The following is a 20,012-nucleotide window of genomic DNA, read 5'->3' as shown; positions in this document are numbered from 1 at the left end:
TACTGTATATATGTATTATTGTTTTTTTTGCAAAAAAAAAAATGACAGGTTTCCACTCTATTTTACACATTTTGCCATGAGGCCCGAGAGAAAGTTTTGCTGTTTTACAGCTAACCATGAAGCTGAGGCAATCATTCTAAAATCTCATTTGAAATTAAGTGTTTTTTTTTTGTCTTACAGTAAATCTTACTATGCTATTATATTTGGTTCTGTACAATACTGTGATTTGTGATCTTGCAGACGTTGATTCAGCAAGGATCTCACTTTATTAAACAAGCCCCCTTCCCCAGTGTAGCCTGTTCTCTAGTAGAGTAGAGACGGAGCGTAAGGTAGAAGCTTCGGGCCTTTGGCTGTCAGGAAGAAGGGTCGAGTAAAAGTCGAATCCACAGTAGGGTGAGAATATGTTCCGGATTGTGCGGGACAGTCCTGCATTTTGGTCCTTTGTCCCGCAACCAAACAATCATGTCCCGCATTTTATCAAAACAATCTAACACCACTAATTTACAAAAAAATATGATTTATTACGTATTTCAGTTAGGCATTCACATCTGTCTCTTTTGCAGCAGAGAGGAAGAGGCGAAGCAATCGCCAAAATATGTCCAAAATAAGGCCAACACGTTTCTTTGTGCTTATTTCGGACCTAATCTTTTCGCCTGCCTTTGGGACAACGACTCCCATTGTTAGGACACAGACATGGGCGTCTCGTCATTATATACTGATCTCTGTTTGCAGTCCTGTTACTCTTTAGACAAGATATACATCATATAGGTGTGGTACTGATGATGTTAAACACTTCTCCAATCCTTATTGAGATCTGATATTCTGCGCAGCGCAAGGTGATAGGGCCAATTGTTAACAGAAACGTTTCCTTGCCCAAGTATTCCCAGATGTTCACAAAACAGACACACATTTGCTCATTCCACACATTACACATTAGACATAATGGTCTAACCATAGGATGGATTGCAGTCTCTCCTTATCCATAAGTGTAAATACCAACATGTAAATAATATAGGAGTGTAAAAAGTTCTGCTCAGAGGTATCTCTCCAAGGGGTTTGGCCAACCCTGATCTGTTTCCCAAATACTGGGGTTTGAATATGTTCATGTGACATTTGTCATTCTACAAATGATCCCACATTTAAGAAAAATCAAATGAAAATCTTCAGGTGGTTGAGGCTGATTTACAAAACCTTGCCATTATCTTACTCTACATAGGCAAGATATTCTGCAATTATGCCTACCGTTTCTGCCTAGTAGCTTGTGCACAATATTAAAATTACAAATCAGGATATTTGAGGCTGGGGCATTTCAATATTGCCTATTCTAATTTCATGACTTAGACAACTGTGAGCTCCAAAGGTATTGGTACTGTGACACTTTCTTGTTGTTGTTTCCTCTCTGTACTCCAGTACACAATGACTATGAAGTTAAAGTCCAGACTGTCAGCTTTAATTTGAGGGTATTTTCATCCATATCTGGTGAACAAACCGTTTAGAAAGGACAGCACTTTTTGTACATAGTCCCCCATTGATTAAATCAAGATTGTGACTCTACAAACTTGTTGGATGTATTTGCTGTTTGTTTTGGTAATTACAGATTATTTTATTCCCAATAGAAATATATGGTAAATAATTGATTGTGTCATTTTGGAGTCACTTTTAAATAAGAATAGAATATGTTTCTAAACACTTCTACATTAATGTGGATGCTACCATGATTACGGATAGTCCTGAATGAATCGTGACTACTGATGTGTGAGAAAGTTACAGACGCACAAATATCATAACGGTGAGAGGTTAGCATGTCCTGAGGATATGATATTTGTTTGTTTTTATTTTTATTTTACCTTTATTTAACTGTGTTTGTAACTTTCTCACTCATCATCATTCACGATTCATTCAGGACTATCCGACTTTCTGTCAAACGTGTCAATGTCCCAATTATTTTGGAGCTCACTCACTGCCCATAAATGCTTACAAAAATGCGGAGCCCTCATTGATTTTTTTTTGTTTCGTTTTTTTCAAAGACACAAGTTCGCATATCAGATTTCAAATAGCCTAATTAAACCAGCAAAATGACTTAGATGTGAAACAATAACAGTATGGGGAATAACAGTAGTATTCTTGCTGTGATAAGAATTATCATGGGATATATTTTGTTTAAAAGAAAATCGCCGCAGTCATTTTAGGGTACCACACTCAGCGCTGTACAACCCCATCACCACTGGGTGGCGCTGCGTTGTATGCTACATTTGAACCACGATAGACTAAAAAGCTGTTACCAGATGCATGTAAATCATTCAACGTAGGCTATGACGAATTGTAGCCTTTTTGAGTGGCCTATAATAAAACAATATTTTGACAGCGTCAAGTTTGTTTATAAACTCATAACAATATCATAAGAAGTAGAAGTAGATGTAACAAGTAGGATGGCTAGTAACAGATTTTGACTATAGCCTACACGACGTGATGGAATACTTTTTAACACACATCCATAATATTTTGTTCCTTGCTGACTTTTACAGTGAATAGCCAAATAATTCGTGACTTCATTCCTCCTCTAAATGAGCATTTCCTCCGTTACAATGCGCGCTGGTGAAGAGACGCCTTGGCAGAGGAACATGCTGTGATTCATAAGGGAGTTATACTACAGACTTGAAAAACTCTGTAATAATGTTGCGCGTCGTAGTGGAATCAGCCAAAGGCATCCCCAAAAAGAAACTCGGAAACCCAGATCCCATAGCAGCGGTAGTGTTCAAAGGTGAGTTATTGTTTTGTTGCCTCTTGCTGTGGCATTTAGCCTACATCTACTCTTTGGTTTCAATGCCTTGATGGTTGGCTATTCTTGAGAAGTTCAAAACATCTGCATCAAAGACGTTCTCCAAATGTAGGCTAATATAAATCAAAGATGAAGACATGCAGAGTTGCTTTCGGGTTGTAGCCTACTTCTTAGTTAGGCTACTTTATAGTTCTCTTTATTTTAAAGTCATATTATCCTTTCTGCCCTTTGCTGTCAATGTTGGGTTAGTCGACCAATTGTCTGTCTATCATTTATTCTTTGAACCAACAACTGCAATATTCCACAATAACATGATATTCTGATGGATTTTGTAGTCCCCAAACATTTAACATGTTCAATAAACACAAACATGATGCTCTTTGCATTCAAAGTGGAGGTACTGCATCATTAACTGTGCGCATGTAAGGGCACAAAACTACTATGAATTGCATTGAAGGTACAACAATGGTAGTGTGCATTAGTTCTGAGATTCCCAAACCTCATTTTGCCTGCTTTAAGGCAATGAGTCACGTGAAATAATGTTGCCTGTATTGTGTTACACAGAGGGAAAACACATTCCCTTATGAAGGGTTGGAATCATCAATTCTCCCCCTGTCATGAAGAGCTCTGCAGCTGGGTCAATGTGCTTCATTTTTGTATGGATATTTTAGGACAAGAGTCAGTCCAAGATGCACATTCAACTTTTATGGTTCAATATGTTGCCACCGTAAGTTGGCTCACTGTGTTACCAGCCCCAGGGACGTTGTAGTTATTACTCATTTTAAAACTACCTATATATGTTAAAGGCCCAGTGCAATTAAAAACATGATATACCTGTGTTTTATATATATATTTGCATTATGACGTTGGAAATTGAAATTGTAAAAATGATGATAATGCCCTTTTAGTGTAAGAGCTGTTTGAAAAGAACACCTAAAATGTCAGCCGGTTTTGGTGGGGTATAATTTTGGCCTACCTGGTGACATCACCAGACAGTAAATTAGTTAAGAGCCCAATAAGAAACAACCCTCACTACCAATAACAGCTAGTTTTCCCCTCCCCACTTAAACCACTCATAAACAGTCCTTGCAAAATTGATTGCTTGAGAACTTTGCATTTTTGCAAAGAAGCTATTTTTGTTTATTTTTTGACCATTTAGTTAAAAACAATCACAGTAACATAATTGTTACCCAGAAATGATTTGATATTCAGATAAAAATCGTCCGGGTTTGGCCGGTGTCGGCCATCATTGTAAATAAGAATTTGTTCTTAACTGACTTGCCTAGTTATATGCAGGGTATATATAAAAACATATATTGCGTGTTTTAATCTTGCCATTTTGTGTAAATGCTACAGGTGAAAAGAAGAAAACTAAAGCAATTGATAGTGAACTCAATCCCGTGTGGAATGAAGTAAGTATAAATATTAACATTACAATCCATCCTCTCTCTGGCAGTCTCTGGGAATGTTGAAAAAGGTGTTGAGAGTGAAGTTTTGTGTGGAGGAGGATATGAGAATGAATTAGGGAATGAGGCTAAAATGTTGTCCGCTGTGTGTAGTTATTATTAGATAGAGGAATGATAACTCTGAACACTTCCCCTTTGATTTAAAGCATTTGTACCCCCCCCATGTTTTATAATTTAACTAAGTTGCGTTTTTTATGTACTAACTCAATTTGTGGTTGCAGGTGCTTGAGTTCGACCTAAAGGGCTCCCCATTGGATGCGTCCTCCTTTATAGACGTGATTGTGAAAGACTATGAGACGATCGGCAAAGACAAGTACGTACCTGACATGTAGCTACTGTATATGTCTCAAACGCTTTGTGAGAGAACGCACATCACACACACACACACACCTCCTGCTAATCGGACACTGCTAGTGCTGCTAGAGAGGAGGTGGGACATAGTGTTTTACTCAGTTTGACCTCTTGTCATTTCTCAGTCAAAGTGCCCCTCCATTAGTATGTGAACCTGGTCATTACAATACAGTGTCTGGTAAGCACAGGTTATACAGAGAGTGACTGAAAGGGAACGGTCAAACCCTGAGACCAGTGCTGAGTTTAAACTGAGTTGTAAAAAACTAGAGTATGCACTTCTGCAGAGGGAGATCCATAATGTTCATTAAGGTCAAACCCTGAGACCAGTGCTGAGTTTAAACTGAGTTGTAAAAAACTAGAGTAAGCACTTCTGCAGAGGGAGATCCATAATGTTCATTAAGGTCAAACCCTGAGACCAGTGCTGAGTTTAAACTGAGTTGTAAAAACTAGAGTAAGCACTTCTGCAGAGGGAGATCCATAATGTTCATTAAGGTCAAACCCTGAGACCAGTGCTGAGTTTAAACTGAGTTGTCAAAAACTAGAGGAAGCACTTCTGCGGAGGGAGATCCATAATGTTCATTAAGGTCAAACCCTGAGACCAGTGCTGAGTTTAAACTGAGTTGTAAAAAACTAGAGTAAGCACTTCTGCAGAGGGAGATCCATAATGTTCATTAAGGTCAAACCCTGAGGCCAGTGCTGAGTTTAAACTGAGTTGTAAAAAACTAGAGTAAGCACTTCTGCAGAGGGAGATCCATAATGTTCATTAAGGTCAAACCCTGAGGCCAGTGCTGAGTTTAAACTGAGTTGTAAAAAACTAGAGTATGCACTTCTGCAGAGGGAGATCCATAATGTTCATTAAGGTCAAACCCTGAGGCCAGTGCTGAGTTTAAACTGAGTTGTCAAAAACTAGAGGAAGCACTTCTGCGGAGGGAGATCCATAATGTTCATTAAGGTCAAACCCTGAGGCCAGTGCTGAGTTTAAACTGAGTTGTCCAAAAAACCCTAGAGTGCTGAAAACTGCACTTCTGCAGAGGGAGATCCATAATGTTCATTAAGGTCAAACCCTGAGGCCAGTGCTGAGTTTAAACTGAGTTGTAAAAAACTAGAGTAAGCACTTCTGCGGAGGGAGATCCATAATGTTCATTAAGGTCAAACCCTGAGGCCAGTGCTGAGTTTAAACTGAGTTGTAAAAAACTAGAGTATGCACTTCTGAAGAGGGAGATCCATAATGTTCATTAAGGTCAAACCCTGAGGCCAGTGCTGAGTTTAAACTGAGTTGTAAAAAACTAGAGTATGCACTTCTGAAGAGGGAGATCCATAATGTTCATTAAGGTCAAACCCTGAGGCCAGTGCTGAGTTTAAACTGAGTTGTCAAAAACTAGAGTATGCACTTCTGCGGAGGGAGATCCATAATGTTCATTAAGGTCAAACCCTGAGGCCAGTGCTGAGTTTAAACTGAGTTGTCAAAAACTAGAGTATGCACTTCTGCGGAGGGAGATCCATAATGTTCATTAAGGTCAAATCTTCAGGTTACTTGCGTAACCCCGTAGTTCTATGGTAATATGAGTGAGCTATCTTACATATGGGGGCATTCCCTTTGGGGCGAGATCATAAGGAAGCTCCAATCACAAAACATCTGTCGTAAACAGACAGGAGGCGTGGCGAATAGTGGGGAACCCCACTTATTATAATGTGTCAAGTCCCATACTCTAGCTCATTATCAAACATATGTGTTCCTCCTTAAGCATATTGAGATACCCCAATCATATTATCAGAGAACAGGGGTTATGCAAGTAACCTTAAGATTTGACCTTAAGGAACATCATGGATCTCTGACTGCAGAAGTGTTTACCCAAGTGCTCTTTCAAATACTTTTTTCGTTATCTCAAATATGGGTATCTCACCTGTAGTCAACTCCCATAGCAGTTGACTATATCGGTGGCGAGTTCACAATGAAGTCGGAAGACAATGAGACAAGTCGTGCTGAGGAGAGTGTAGAGAGAGCTTGTGATCTCCGTAAGGAAGAAAAAGATTAATGAGCTAGAGGGCGGGGCGCCTCATAATAGGTTGTGTGATTGGAGTGTCCTTGTGACCCCGTCCCGAAGGACTTACCCCATACGTGAGATACAGAAACAAGTATTTGAAAGAGAACTTAGTTGATCTACAATTACATTTTTTTGAACTCAAGTTTTTCCATTGCACATAACCTTTACAGCAACTCCTCTTGCCATGACAACATGTGTTGAGGAAAATTGTGTTACCGCAGAGCTTCAATGATTACCACGTTGGTAAGTGGAAAGTCAGGGGTGATTTGAAGTCGCACAACCCCTTACAGCTCCACTACCACACCCTGTACCTGCCTCCGTGTTCAGACTCGCTGTGCGATGTGAGGAGGATTTATCGCTCACTATGATGGAACCGTTTTCTCTCTCCAAAAGGCTATTGCTTCACCATGAGCACAAATCACTTCAAACTCAATAGATTCCAAAAGGGTCTCTTATGTGTCTACTGTATATCAAGAGAAACAGGTATCAAAATGCTTTTTACTTCACATGTTAGTGCTTTTATATTGATGAAACATATCTGAGCTGTATTGATGCTTCATTGCTGTTCCATTTCCAATGTGATATTTTTAAGTCACGTAATGAGCAGCCTCTATTTAGCAGCATGCTTTTCACCACTTCTCAGCAGGAGAGAGAGAGAGAGAGAGAGAGAGAGAGAGAGAGAGAGAGAGAGAGAGAGGCTATGGTAATGAGAGTGACTCACATCTTTGAACTTCTATAATGTCCAGACTCAAACACAAGCAAAGTTACAGAGCTTGCACAGGCTTGTCACTGGCAGATGGGGGTTTGAGTAAGCTTGAAAACCCTTTGCAGATGTGTGTGTATGTGGGTGAGGTTGCCTCATCTAGTATAAACACACACTCAATGTGGGGGGCTGGATATAAGGACATCCCCTAGTGACCACCATATACAATCATTTGTCCTTTTGAGGCATTTCGAATCCTCCATATCCAACGTCCAAATAAAAAAAGAAGCCCAAAATGATATACAAACATGGATACACACAGTATGTTTTTTCTACTAGAGACTAGACAGTAAACTATAGCCTGCTCTTGCCAACTCCATTACTCATTGTCAATCCAAACATGTTATGACATTGATTGACAAGGAGTTGACATGATAGCACAAATAGACGGGCACAGTTAGCAGCAGGGCCTTTGATATCAGCAAAAGAAAGAACTCCATATTATGCTGTATTATTTGACTTCATAGTGTGGAACTGCTTTAGACTCATAAAAGAGGAACTAGCCACTACATAAATATAGCCAACTAGTGTGCTGACAGGTAGTGTGTGTTCCATATTATTAGTCAGTAACAGTCAACTCATTTCCTCAGAGGGAAAATATTCAGCAATGGGTATTATGCATGTGTCTGCTCGCCTTTGAAAAGTCAACTGCCAACTAATTGAGTCAAGAAAAAATGTGAAACGTGTAAAATTCCAAGAGGAATAAAAAACAAAAGACTCAAAGAGCGTTCCTCTCTCAGCTTCAGAGTAGCCTGCTTTCAATGCCAAGGTGTGATCTCTACCGCTGACCCTGTAGTTCAACGTCATTTCCAGGACCTGTTTTAACGCATGATTGTTTATCTCTCTGTGTGGGATGACAAATTACTTCAACACTGAGGTGACATAGCCAAGAGGGGAGAGGCATGACAACATCCCACCTTCCCCCCTCTCTCTTCTCTCCCACCCTCTTCTTTCCTCTCTCCCACCCTCTTCTTTCCTCTCTCTCCCTCCCATCTCTCTTCTCTCCTCTCTTCTTTTCTCCCTATCCCCCCTCTCTCTCCCCTTCCCATCTCTCTTCTATTCTCTCCTTTTCTCTCTATCCCCCCTCTCTCCCATGCTCTCAATTCACTTAAATTATCTTTCCCTCCCTCCTCTCTCTCAATTAAATTTCTCTCTCTCTCTCCTCCCCTCAGCCTGATACACAAGGCCAGACTACAGGCATGCCTGTGGTAGATGCTAATTGCTCCCAGCGGTTAGTCTTTCCTCGTCCTCCCTTTTCATGATTCTTTTCCCTTGTCTGTGGGATCGAGTGTTGTTCCTCACTACAGAGCACAGATTACATTTTTTTCCCAGTGTTCTCCGGGGAAGGCTCTAATGATTGCCAAAATAAGCTATGCTAGGCTGATGTTTGTCATTGTGACAGCTTATTAAGATCACTCAGCGACAGGAAAGTTGTTGTCTCGCTACAATCCTATCACTTTGTTTTTCTTGAGTCCCTCCAGTCCAGCACAAGCAAAGGGCCTCAGTGGTATCAACAATATGTTGACATATACACACTTCTTTAAATTGTGGCTGCATGGCACGGTGGTGGCTTTGTAAACATCACGGGAATAACTGAGATTAAGCAATGCAACATGATTCTTAATCATTGCGTAATAAAGAACCCTTGGTACCTTTCTAGTTAGTCCTCAGTTCCCCCATAAGGGACTTTCATCAGATCTGTGGCAAATATAATTGCTCTGTATGACTTGTTGCTAGGTTTGTCAATTCTGAAAGAAGTACAAATGAGAACTGGATACTGCCTGTGATTAGTCAAAAAACAAATATATTCATACATATAAAATTACATACATCATTGTTGTCAGGAGAATTATGTTCGATGTTCATAAACCCAATTCAATTAAGTACTCAGCCTGAAACCCAGAATTTGTAGGAAACTGGTTGAACTGAATCAGACGGAGGCCCAGCTACGATAGTCAGAAAGTTCATTTACGAGAACGCTGCTCTGTTGTACAAAACAATTCATTTTATACTGGCTTCTCCCGCACACACATTCACACAAACATATGCACACAAACACGCACACACATTCACACAAACACATGCACACACATTCACCCTCACACACACATTCACCCTGAAACACTCACACTGTCACTGTTTTCATATGGTGAAGGAGAGTCGGACCAAACTGCAGCGTGTCTATTGTGATCCATGTTTAATAAAACAAACGTAACACGAATCAATACAAAACAAATAAACGAAAATGAAAACCGAAACAGCCTAAACTGGTGTCAACTAACACAGCACAAGGGCATCAAGACACTAAGGACAATCACCCACGACAAACTCAAAGAATATGGCTGCCTAAATATGGTTCCCAATCAGAGACAATGATAAGCACCTGCCTCTGATTGAGAACCACTCCAGACAGCCATAGACTTTGCTAGATAACCCCACTAGCTACAATCCCAAATACATACACACCAAAACCCCAAGACAAAACACACCACAATACAAAAACTCCATGCCACACCCTGGCCTGACCCAATACATGAAGAAAAACACAAAATACTTAGACCAGGGCGTGACACACACACATTCACCCTCACACACGCACACACACTCACCCTGAAACACGCACACACATTCACCCTCACACACGCACACACATTCACACAAACATACGCACACACATTCACACAAACATACGCACACACATTCACACAAACATACGCACACACATTCACACTCACACACGCACACACATTCACCCTCACACACGCACCCACATTCACCCTCACAGACGCACACACATTCACACTAACACACCCATACGCGCACACTTTCTCACCAACCTTAGCACACAATGCCCTGCTACGGAATTCCGTGAGACTTACTCCCCCTCCTCCCGCAAGATAGAGAGACTGGGAAGTACTCTCAGTGGCCCCAGCCAAGGTCGGCCCTGAATCTTGCTCAGACAGTCTGTCTGTTATTCAAATAAGGTTTGTAGACATATTGTACAGACTATGGTCATACATAATTCTAATCAATTTCATACTCATACGATTATATGGCTTCAGGGTTCAGGGTGGATTTATTCTAGTCATTCATATAAATTCCCATCAACAATTGTACACAAACAACAGAGGAAATCTACACCTCTTTATCCAGTAGACCAGCAAGTATAATACATGCATTTGTTTAAGTGATGATATTATTTAATGATATTATATGTTACTGTATGCGTTTCCACAAGAAAGATTCATGTCACATACATACAGGTGGTGCTCATGACTTTTGACCTCTATTCCAGATTTATTGGCTCAGCTAAGATCTCTCTCCTAGACCTGGCTCATGGTCACACCAAGTCCCTCCCAGCAAAGAACCTGTCCCTGGTCAATGAGAAGATACAGGACACTGGGGTGAGTTTCTCTATGGCTACACACTTGTGTCATTGAGAATTAACAGCTTCTAGAATGAACAAGATGTATAAACATGTATAAGCAGTTATAATTGGCTTATTCTTAAAAGTAAACGAAGTGTAACCAATAATACACTTTATTGTAGTGACATTGTCGAGGTTCGGTGCTTTTGCCTTAACGGTAATGTGTTGGGTTGACAATAGCTGGACCCGGGTTCAAGTCCTGGTCAGAACTAACACACAAATTCCCTACATTGGTGTAAGAAGTGGGATGGTGCCCATAAGGTCATGGGAAAGGCGTGTACACATGAAGGACTTGGAATAAAGAAGCTTGGGGAGATGTTCTCCTGAAGGGAGGGGCTAGTGTTGCGAGTATTTCGCTACACTACAAGCATTTCGCTAATCTCGCATTAACATCTGCTAACCATGTGTATGTGACCAATACAATTTGATTTGATTGGAGTAGCGACCTTAACCCAACACCGAGGGACCTCGTCAAGAGGTTCAGGTCTCTTGGCGTAACCGCTAAGGTGTTGGGTTGACAGTTGCTGGACCCAGGCCTGAGTCCCAGCCAGAACTACCCCATGCATATAATAACTAGGTTAAAACGTCTTGATCATTGACCATAATATGTCAATGTAAAATAATGTAAGTTAAACTTGTCAATACATTGAGACATTGTCTTGAAGCAGCATGTTGACATTTAATCCCATCTTTTTTTAGGCAACCATTCATTTGATGATTGGTTATGAGCCACCAGCGAGCACAGCTCCGAACCCTAACAATCAAACTGATGAAGACCAGTCGTATGGGGACACAGGTCAGTTTAACATAACAAATATGTGCACGCCATCTTTTTTTTTTGGTGAAGCAAAATGGTGTCCTTCTCTCATGAGATCAGTTCCAATGTCTTTGTTATGCCAGTAATGTAAATCAACTCTTATACATGTAGTTTGGGAAAAGTATGCAGCTGTCTCAGTGGAATGTTTGGGTTTGGTATTGCAGTGGTAGTCTGGTTCCCAGATTTGTTTGTGTATTAGCCAACTCTTCTGTCGTTCAATGTCATGTAATGAGCAGTTGACTAAAGTACAGACAGATCTGGTAGCCAGGGTTGTGTTCATTAGGGCACACAACAGGAAGTGTTTGAAAATGGAAAACAAAAGCTTGCATTTCTTATTGGGCAAGTCCAGGTAGTCCCTACCTGTTTCAGAGTTTTTTTTCACCATTTGGTCTCTAATGAATACAACCCAGGTAACCAGGCTAGTGAGGTGGTGTGATGTGGTTTTAGGCTTTGGTTGGTAGGAAGTATTGAAGTGGTTCTGGCTTGTCTGTGTTCATTACACAAGTGAAAGGCTTCTTGCTGTTTATGGAAATGGAGGATGCAAATTGAAAAGACAAACAACACTTGCAGCCTTTGGCAGATTCTGCCACGAGGAAACATAATCAACTGAACATATTTTGTAGTACGTTCCATCGGGTGCTCGCTTTTGGAGTCAGGTCCGGGAATTGTTGTTATGTCATAATATCAGGTTACAGATGGACCTGCAAACTGTTTTGTTAGGTGATCTGAAAAACCACCATCTGTCAATGGGAAATATCATTTAACTCCTGGGTAAAGTATTTATTTATGGGGCAATATTGGTAGAAATGTTACGAACAGGGAGGTTCAGGACTCTCATAAGACATCATAGTAAAATGGATGGATGTAATTGCAAAAGGAAATAGCAAAATGGCATTATACTGGGAAAGATGGGTGACTGTAGACATCGGAGGGTTGGAGTTCAGATTGAATGGTGGATTGGTGCTGTGGGTAAAAATCCAGCACTTGAGGAAATTAGGAATGTTTCTGTATGTCTAGTTATTTAGCTACAGGTACTGTAGATATGACGGAAAATAGCTGTAAGTAGCAGTAGAAGTTTTGTTGTCTGTTAGTTTACTCTAATCAGGGTAGGGATGGTAGGGTATGAATTTTTTAATGTATATTTGTATATTTTTTAAATATACACACGACACAAGTGCACTCAGCAGACAATATGCTGAACACAAGTCACCTGGACCAGAAGTCCCCACAATAATCGTAAACTAAAATGTTTTTACCAACTGGGGACATTTTGTAGGTCCCCACAAGGTCAAATTCTATTTCTAGGGTGTTTAGGGTTTAAATTAGAATTAGTGTTAGGGCTAGAATAAGGGTTAGGAGCTAGGGTTCATTTTAGGGTTATAGTTAGGTGCTATGGTTAGGTTTAGGGTTAAGGTAATGTTTTCGGGTTAAGGTTAAGGTACAGGTCAGGGTTAAGTTTAGGGTTAGGGACATTAGGATTTTAAATGGGACTGAATTGTGTGTCCCCACAAGGTTAGTTGTACAATACTCTCTCTGTGTGTGTGTGTGTGTGTGTGTGTGTGTGTGTGTGTGTGTGTGTGTGTGTGTGTGTGTGTGTGTGTGTGTGTGTGTGTGTGTGTGTGTGTGTGTGTGTGTGTGTGTGTGTGTGTGTGTGTGTGTGTTCTGGCTTACCAGGTGGGGGTGAGGAAGGGAAGGATGGGGAGGAGTTATCCCTTGGGGGTCAGGTGGGGACCCTTGGAGTTCCACCCACACCTGGACAGCCTGGTAACCCCAACCATAGACCTGTCCGGACCAGCCGCAAGAGACACCGGGCCCTGGCCAACAAGCCCCAGGACTTCCAGGTAGAGTACATAGCTAGGACATGAAGTGCATGTCAAACGTTTAAAGTATCCTCCCCTCCTCATCTCTCTTTCCTTCATTTGCACTGATCTGAAACCACAGGACAGATGAAAGCAGTATGGTGGATGGTGGCTTTCAACCTCCAGTTCTTTCAGATCAGTGGGAGGGAAGACTAGCAAAGGAATATTGAGATGCAGCCCTGGATGGTAGTATGGGGCCCTGTTTAAATACTTATGAAATGTGTCCTTCATCCTATTTTATCTTACTTGTGGTAATCACTAATCTGTATAGGCATGAGAGGTGACAGCAATATGATAATTATGCATTCATCAATCCAATCACTAACAGATCAGTGATTGCCTCAAGGAAGGAAGGAAAAAAGGAAGGAGATATGCATTTTGTAGTAGAACAGAGCCTCTTTGACCTCTCCTATTATTGACAAATTAAATAAATAAAAGGCGTAATTAAGGAATTTTGTGTTTGTTGAAGTCACTCAGTGTTAGTTAAACTCTTATACTCTTGTCTTCAATGACCAGATTCGCGTTCGAGTTATCGAGGGCCGACAGTTGCCGGGAAACAACATTAAACCGGTTGTCAAAGTGAATGTGTGCGGACAGACCCACCGAACCAGGATCAGACAAGGAAACAACCCCTTCTTTGATGAGGTAATCTCTTCATAACTCCATCGTTTTAAACTGCTCTTATACTCAAAAATCAAACCCACTAGGGCAAAGTTACACTTCTCTGATTGCGCGAAAAGTCATCTTTGTTTCAGAATGTAATATTTTTATTGACTGTCTTTTTCACCTCTTTAAACGCTTGTCTTTCCAGGGAGTTTTTCCTAGCTGCCGTGCTTCTACACCTGCATTGCTTGCTGTTTGGTGTTTTAGGCTGGGTTTCTGTACAGCACTTTGTGACATCAGCTGATGTAAGAAGGGCTTCATAAATACATTTGATTGATTGATTGATTGATTGTCTATTTGACTCCTGCTCCTCTTTTATCTTGTCCTGCTGATCCCTCTCTCAATGCACTCCTCCTTCTCCTGCTTCAGTGAGTTTCATTTGGATCTTCTTCTCTCTCTGCAACAGTGATATGTTTGAGTAAATCTAAAGCAGAATCCTCCATTCGATACATTATCTATCCCCCTTTGACCTCTCACATGCATTTTCTCAACCTTTTCTCGTCAATTACTATACAATTGCTACAGTATGTCTGTATGAATTTCCTTCAAAATCAAGAGTATAGAAAGCTATGGAAAATGGTCATGGTTATGCCTAACTCTTTACTATGTACATAAATAAACCATGAAAATACTGTATATATCAACATATTTATAAACCCTCTCCACAGATATTCTTCTTTAATGTCAACATCCTGCCTTCGGAGCTTTTAGATGACTGTATCAGTATTCGGGTAAGTACAACACTCCCTCTCAGACTGGGTATAGTCTATATACATTGTGTTCACAAGTTGGCTTCTCTCCATCTGACGAACATGTCGGAAGGGGTAGTAGTTGGAGTATGGTATGGGGGTTTTGGCGTGGATGGTGGACAGGGAGGCTAGACCCCGATTGGGGACAACGAGGTCGCTACTGTTGATCTGACCAAGTTGCACTTCGGTGAATAAGCTTTATCACCTACTCAACCTGGTTGAAGTACTTGCTGTATACATGCTCTACGGGTGGAGCACATTGAGTGTCAGATGGTGCATTTAGCACAGAGGAGGCAAAATGAGCCAAAGGGAATAGAAGGGGTGAGAAGGTAGTGTAAGGAAGGCCCAGCCCCTGGTCGTGTACCAAGGTTGTGCTGAACCCCCTTTCTGGTAGGGCCAACCCTCAGTTGTTGACTAGGTTTGACTGAACTTCCCAGTGCAGGAAAAGGCCCTGGTCATGGACCAAGGTGTGATCTGGACCGCCCAGCATAGGGAAAGATAGAAGTGGAGAGAGAGATGGTAGTTGTTCTCCTATGGCAGTTCTTCCAGGAGCCAGTGAATATCCTCCAAGTCTTTAGCCAGGTAGTTCTTTGGAGCTAGGTCTAGCTTTAGCATCATCTTGCTCTGAGGCTACCTTCGTGATTGTGGGCTTATTTTTCAGGTCTTGGTGCATCTTTCAATGGATTACCATGTTGGTCAAATGAGTGTTTTGAAACTTGCATGAATGGTTAAAGTTGGTTGCCCCCAAAAAGATTGCTGCCCTTGATGGGAATAACACTCTGGGGAGTAAGAAGGCCAGCAAGCCCAGGAGTGGTTGAGTGGCGGCCACCATGACTGGTCAAGTGTGTATGCAACAAGCTAGTCCCGGCTAGTAGGGGTCAGGTGGGGTAGGGATTTGGACACAGAGCAATTGTGGGAAGTCACACGAAGGGCTAAAGTTGGTTAGCGCCAAAAGAAGTGCTGCCATTGATGGGAATAACACTCTGGGGAGTGAGAAGGCTAGCAAACCCAGGAGTCGTGGAGTGGTGGCCACCATGACTGGTCAAGAGTGCATGCAACAAGCTAGTCCTGGCTAGTAGGGGTCAGGTGGGGTAGGGATTTGGACACAGAGCAGTTGTAGGAAGTCACGGGGGAAGCAAACCTGAGCAGGTCAAGAGGGAGCCACGTCAACCTGAGCAGGTCAAGAGGGAGCCACGTCAACCTGAGCAGGTCAAGAGGGAGCCACGTCAACCTGAGCAGGTCAAGAGGGAGCCACGTCAACCTGAGCAGGTCAAGAGGGAGCCACGTCAAACTGAGCAGGTCAAGAGGGAGCCACTTCAACCTGAGCAGGTCAAGAGGGAGCCACTTCAACCTGAGCAGGTCAAGAGGGAGCCACTTCAACCTAAGCAGGTCAAGAGGGAGCCACTTCAACCTGAGCAGGTCAAGAGGGAGCCATGGTTCAGGCGGACGAGGGATACAGGTCGCAGATGCCGGAATGGCACATCTAGAGAAGCCGCGAATGCCGGGAAGGCAAGAGAGGGCGCAAGATGGCGGGAAGGGCGCGGTGGAGGTGTGGAGGTGGAGTTCCAGATGTGGATTAGATGTGTTGTCTGAAGCTTAAAGCTCTCCTCCTGAAACGATGTTATCAACTATGATTAATATTAAACATGTCCTGAATGCCTACATACACTCACATGCACATACATAGAGACAGACAGACAGACAAACAGACAGACAGAACGAGAGAGATGCACACATATGTACACACCAGAGGAGGCTGGTGGAAGGAGCTGTTGGAGTATGGGCTCATTGTAATGGCTGGAATGAAATAAATGGAATGTAGTCAAACATGTGGTTTCCATATGGTTGATGTGTTTGATACTATTGCATTAATTCCATTGCAGTGTTTAGAATGAGCCCGTTCTCCTATAGCTCCTCCCACCAGCTTCCTCTGGCACACACACACAAGCACGCACGCACACACGTTATCTGCTCCAAGATTTTCCACTTGACCTACAGTATATGGTGTGTATCTTACCATTGGGAGGTTATCCAGAGTATGGTTTAAATATAATGATATACACTGAGTGTACAAAACATTAAGAACACCTTCCTAATATTGAGTTGTACCCTCTTTTGCCACCAGAACAGCCTCAATTCGTTGGGGCATGGACTCTAGGTGTCGAAAGCGTTCCACAGGGATGTTGGCCCATGTTGACTCCAAAGCTTCCCACAGTTGTATTAAGATGGCTGGATGTCCTTTGGGTGGTGGACTATTCTTGATACACATGGGAAACTGTTGAGCGTGAAAAACCCAACAGTGTTACAGTTCTTGATACAAACCGACTTTCATACCCCGTTCAAAGGCACTTTTGTCTTTCTCATTCACTCTCAATCCATGTCTCAATTGTCTCAAGGCTTAAAAATCCTTCTTTAACCTGTCTCCTCCCCTTCATCTACACTGATTGAAGTGGATTTAACAAGTGACATCAAAAAGGGATCATAACTTTAACCTGGATTCACCCGGTAAGACTACGTTAGACTATGTCACTTCTGTGTTGTCTCCGTACTGCTGTACTCTTTGTTGCTACTTGGCTACCTGCCAAACCTTTGAACTATTTAATCCAACTCTGTATTTAACCAATTTACCAATATCTTAGTTTTGTCCTCACACAACTTTTTTACTTGACATTTTTCATCCCGGATGCTTTATTTGGACATAGAGCTGCAGGACCTCCTCTGGCCAAAAGAAGACAGGAAAACCATTGCCTTATGGTGAGCATAGCCAAGTTTCAAGCTCGGCTTCAGACGCAGTCGTTTGGCAAGGGCAATTTAAGTGTAGGAAATCACTGATCATAACCTTGATGTGATTGGCCTGACTGAAACATGGCTCAAGCCTGATTCATTTATTGTGTTAGATGAGGCCACTCCTCCTGGTTAAACTAGTGACCATATCCCCTGTGCATCCGGCAAAGGCGGAGGTGTTGCTAACATTTACAACAGCAAATTTCAATTTACAAAACAAATTACTGCACTTTCTTCTTTTGAGACTCTAGTCATGAAATCTGTGCAGCCCACTCAATCACGTTGTACAGCTACTGTTTACAGGCCCCCTGTGGCGTATACAGCGTTCCTCACTGAGTTCCCTGAATTCCTATCGGTCCTTGTAGTCATGGCAGATAATATTCAAAGTTTTCTTGACTTCAATATTCACATGGAAAGTCCAAAAGGCTTTTGGAGCCATCATCGACTCAGTGGAGTTTGTCCAACATGTCCAGACCTACGCATTGCACGAGTCATACCCTGGATCTAGTTTTGTCCCGTGGAATGAATATTGTGGATCTAAATGTTTTTTTTCTCATAATCCTGGACTATCGGACCACAATCTTATTATGTTTGCTACTGAAAAGGTAGCAACTCACTGCCTTCCTAAAGACAAATAATGTGCATGTATAAGAAACGCTCCAGCCTGGTTTTATACCCCATCATAGTACTGAGACTGCACTCGTGAAGGTGGTAAATTACCTTTTAATTGTGACAGACCAAGGCTCTGCATCCGTCCTCATGCTCATAGACCTTAGTGTCGCTTTTGACACCATTGATCACCACATTCTTTTGGAGCGATTGAAACCCCAATTGATTTACACAGACAAGTTCTTGCCTGGTTTAGATCTTATCTGTCGGAAAGATATCAGTTTGTCTCTGTGGATGTTTTGTCCTCTGACAAATCAATTGCAAGTTTTGGTGTTCCTCAAGGTTCCGTTTCAGGACCACTATTGTTTTCACTATATATTCTGCCTCTTGGTGATGTTATTCGGAAACACAATGTCAACTTTCACTGCTATGCGGATGACACATATTTCGATGAAACATGGTGAAGCCCCAAAATTGCCTCCCCTGGAAGCCTGTGTTTCAGACATAAGGAAGTGGATGGCGGCAAATGTTTTAATTTTAAACTCGGACTAAACAAAGACGCTAGTTCTAGGTCCATTGAAACAAAGAGATCTGCTGTTTGATCTGACAAGTAATCTTGATGGTTGTACAGTCGTCTCAAATAAAACTGTGAAGGACCTTAGCGTTACTCTGGACCCTGATCTCTCTTTTGATGAACATATCAAGAATATTTCAAGGGCAGCTTTTTTTCATCTTCGTAACATTGCAAAAATCAGAAATATTTTGTCCCAAAATTATGCAGAAAAGCTCATCCGTGCTTTTGTCACTTCTAGATTAATCTACTGCAGTGCTCTAGTCTCCAGCTACCTGGATAAAGCACTAAATAATGTTCGGTTTGTGCTAAATTCGACTGCTAGAATCATGACTATATCCCCAAAATGTGATCATATTTCTCCAGTGTTAGCCTCGCTACACTGGCTTCCTATAAAGGCTAGGGCTGATTTCAAGGTTTTACTGCTAACCTACAAAGCATTACATGGGCTTGCTCCTACCTATCTCTCCTATTTGGTCCTGTCTGTACATACCTACACGTACGCTACGGTCACAAGACACGGACCTACTTATTGTCCCAAGAATTTCTTAACAAACAGCTGGAGGCAGGGCTTTCTCCTATAGACCTCAATTTCTATGGAAAGGTTTGCCTATCCATGTGAGAGACGCAGACTTGGTCTCGATCTTTAAGTCCTTACGGGTGCATCATGTTGCGCCAGGCTTATTTTGCAAAACTTGACTTGAGTGGGTTGAGTCACTGAAGTGATCTTCCTCTTGCTGGTCTTGTGCCCCCTTGGGCTCATGTGGTGGAGAAGATATTTGTGGGCTATACTAAGCCTTGTCTCAAGGTAGTACGTTTGTGGTGTGTTGATATCCCTCTAGTGGTGTGTGGGCTGTGCTTTGTGGGGGTTATATCCTGCCTGGTTGGCCCTGTCTGGGGGTATTGTTGGAGCCAGCTGACATTTACTCCTGAGGTGCTGACCTGTTGCACCCTCTACAGCCAGTGTGATTATAATTGACCCTGCTGGTCATCTATGAACGTTTGAACATCTTGAAGAGCAATCTGACCTTAATGGCCATGTACTCTTATAATCTCCACCCGACATAGCCAGAAGAGGGCTGGCTACCACTCAGAGCCTAGTTCCTCACTAGGTTTCTTCCTAGGTTCC

At 42.0% G+C, this 20,012-nt stretch overlaps 1 protein-coding gene across 2 annotated transcripts in view; it reads left to right on the top strand.

Annotated features, from left to right (window-relative positions):
• Positions 1 to 2,324: 2,324 nt before the first annotated feature.
• Positions 2,325 to 20,012, top strand: part of LOC135555651 (myoferlin-like) — a 56,678-nt gene continuing 38,990 nt past the window's right edge. The window contains exons 1-8 of one of the 2 annotated variants that reach the window (XM_064988274.1): positions 2,325 to 2,761; positions 4,136 to 4,191; positions 4,467 to 4,558; positions 10,700 to 10,808; positions 11,531 to 11,627; positions 13,323 to 13,489; positions 14,024 to 14,152; positions 14,839 to 14,901. In XM_064988274.1, the coding sequence (XP_064844346.1) occupies positions 2,674 to 2,761; positions 4,136 to 4,191; positions 4,467 to 4,558; positions 10,700 to 10,808; positions 11,531 to 11,627; positions 13,323 to 13,489; positions 14,024 to 14,152; positions 14,839 to 14,901 (801 nt within the window). In that variant the 5' untranslated portion in view covers positions 2,325 to 2,673. Of the gene's footprint in view, positions 2,762 to 4,135; positions 4,192 to 4,466; positions 4,559 to 10,699; positions 10,809 to 11,530; positions 11,628 to 13,322; positions 13,490 to 14,023; positions 14,153 to 14,318; positions 14,416 to 14,838; positions 14,902 to 20,012 lie in introns of those variants that run through there. The other variant, XM_064988275.1, reaches the window with a different exon arrangement.

The sequence above is a fragment of the Oncorhynchus masou genome, chromosome 15, assembly GCF_036934945.1.
Source record: "Oncorhynchus masou masou isolate Uvic2021 chromosome 15, UVic_Omas_1.1, whole genome shotgun sequence".
In the NCBI taxonomy this organism is placed as follows: Eukaryota; Metazoa; Chordata; class Actinopteri; order Salmoniformes; family Salmonidae; genus Oncorhynchus; species Oncorhynchus masou.
The sequence above is the reverse complement of the archived record's forward strand: the minus strand, read 5'-3'. Positions and strand labels throughout refer to the sequence as shown.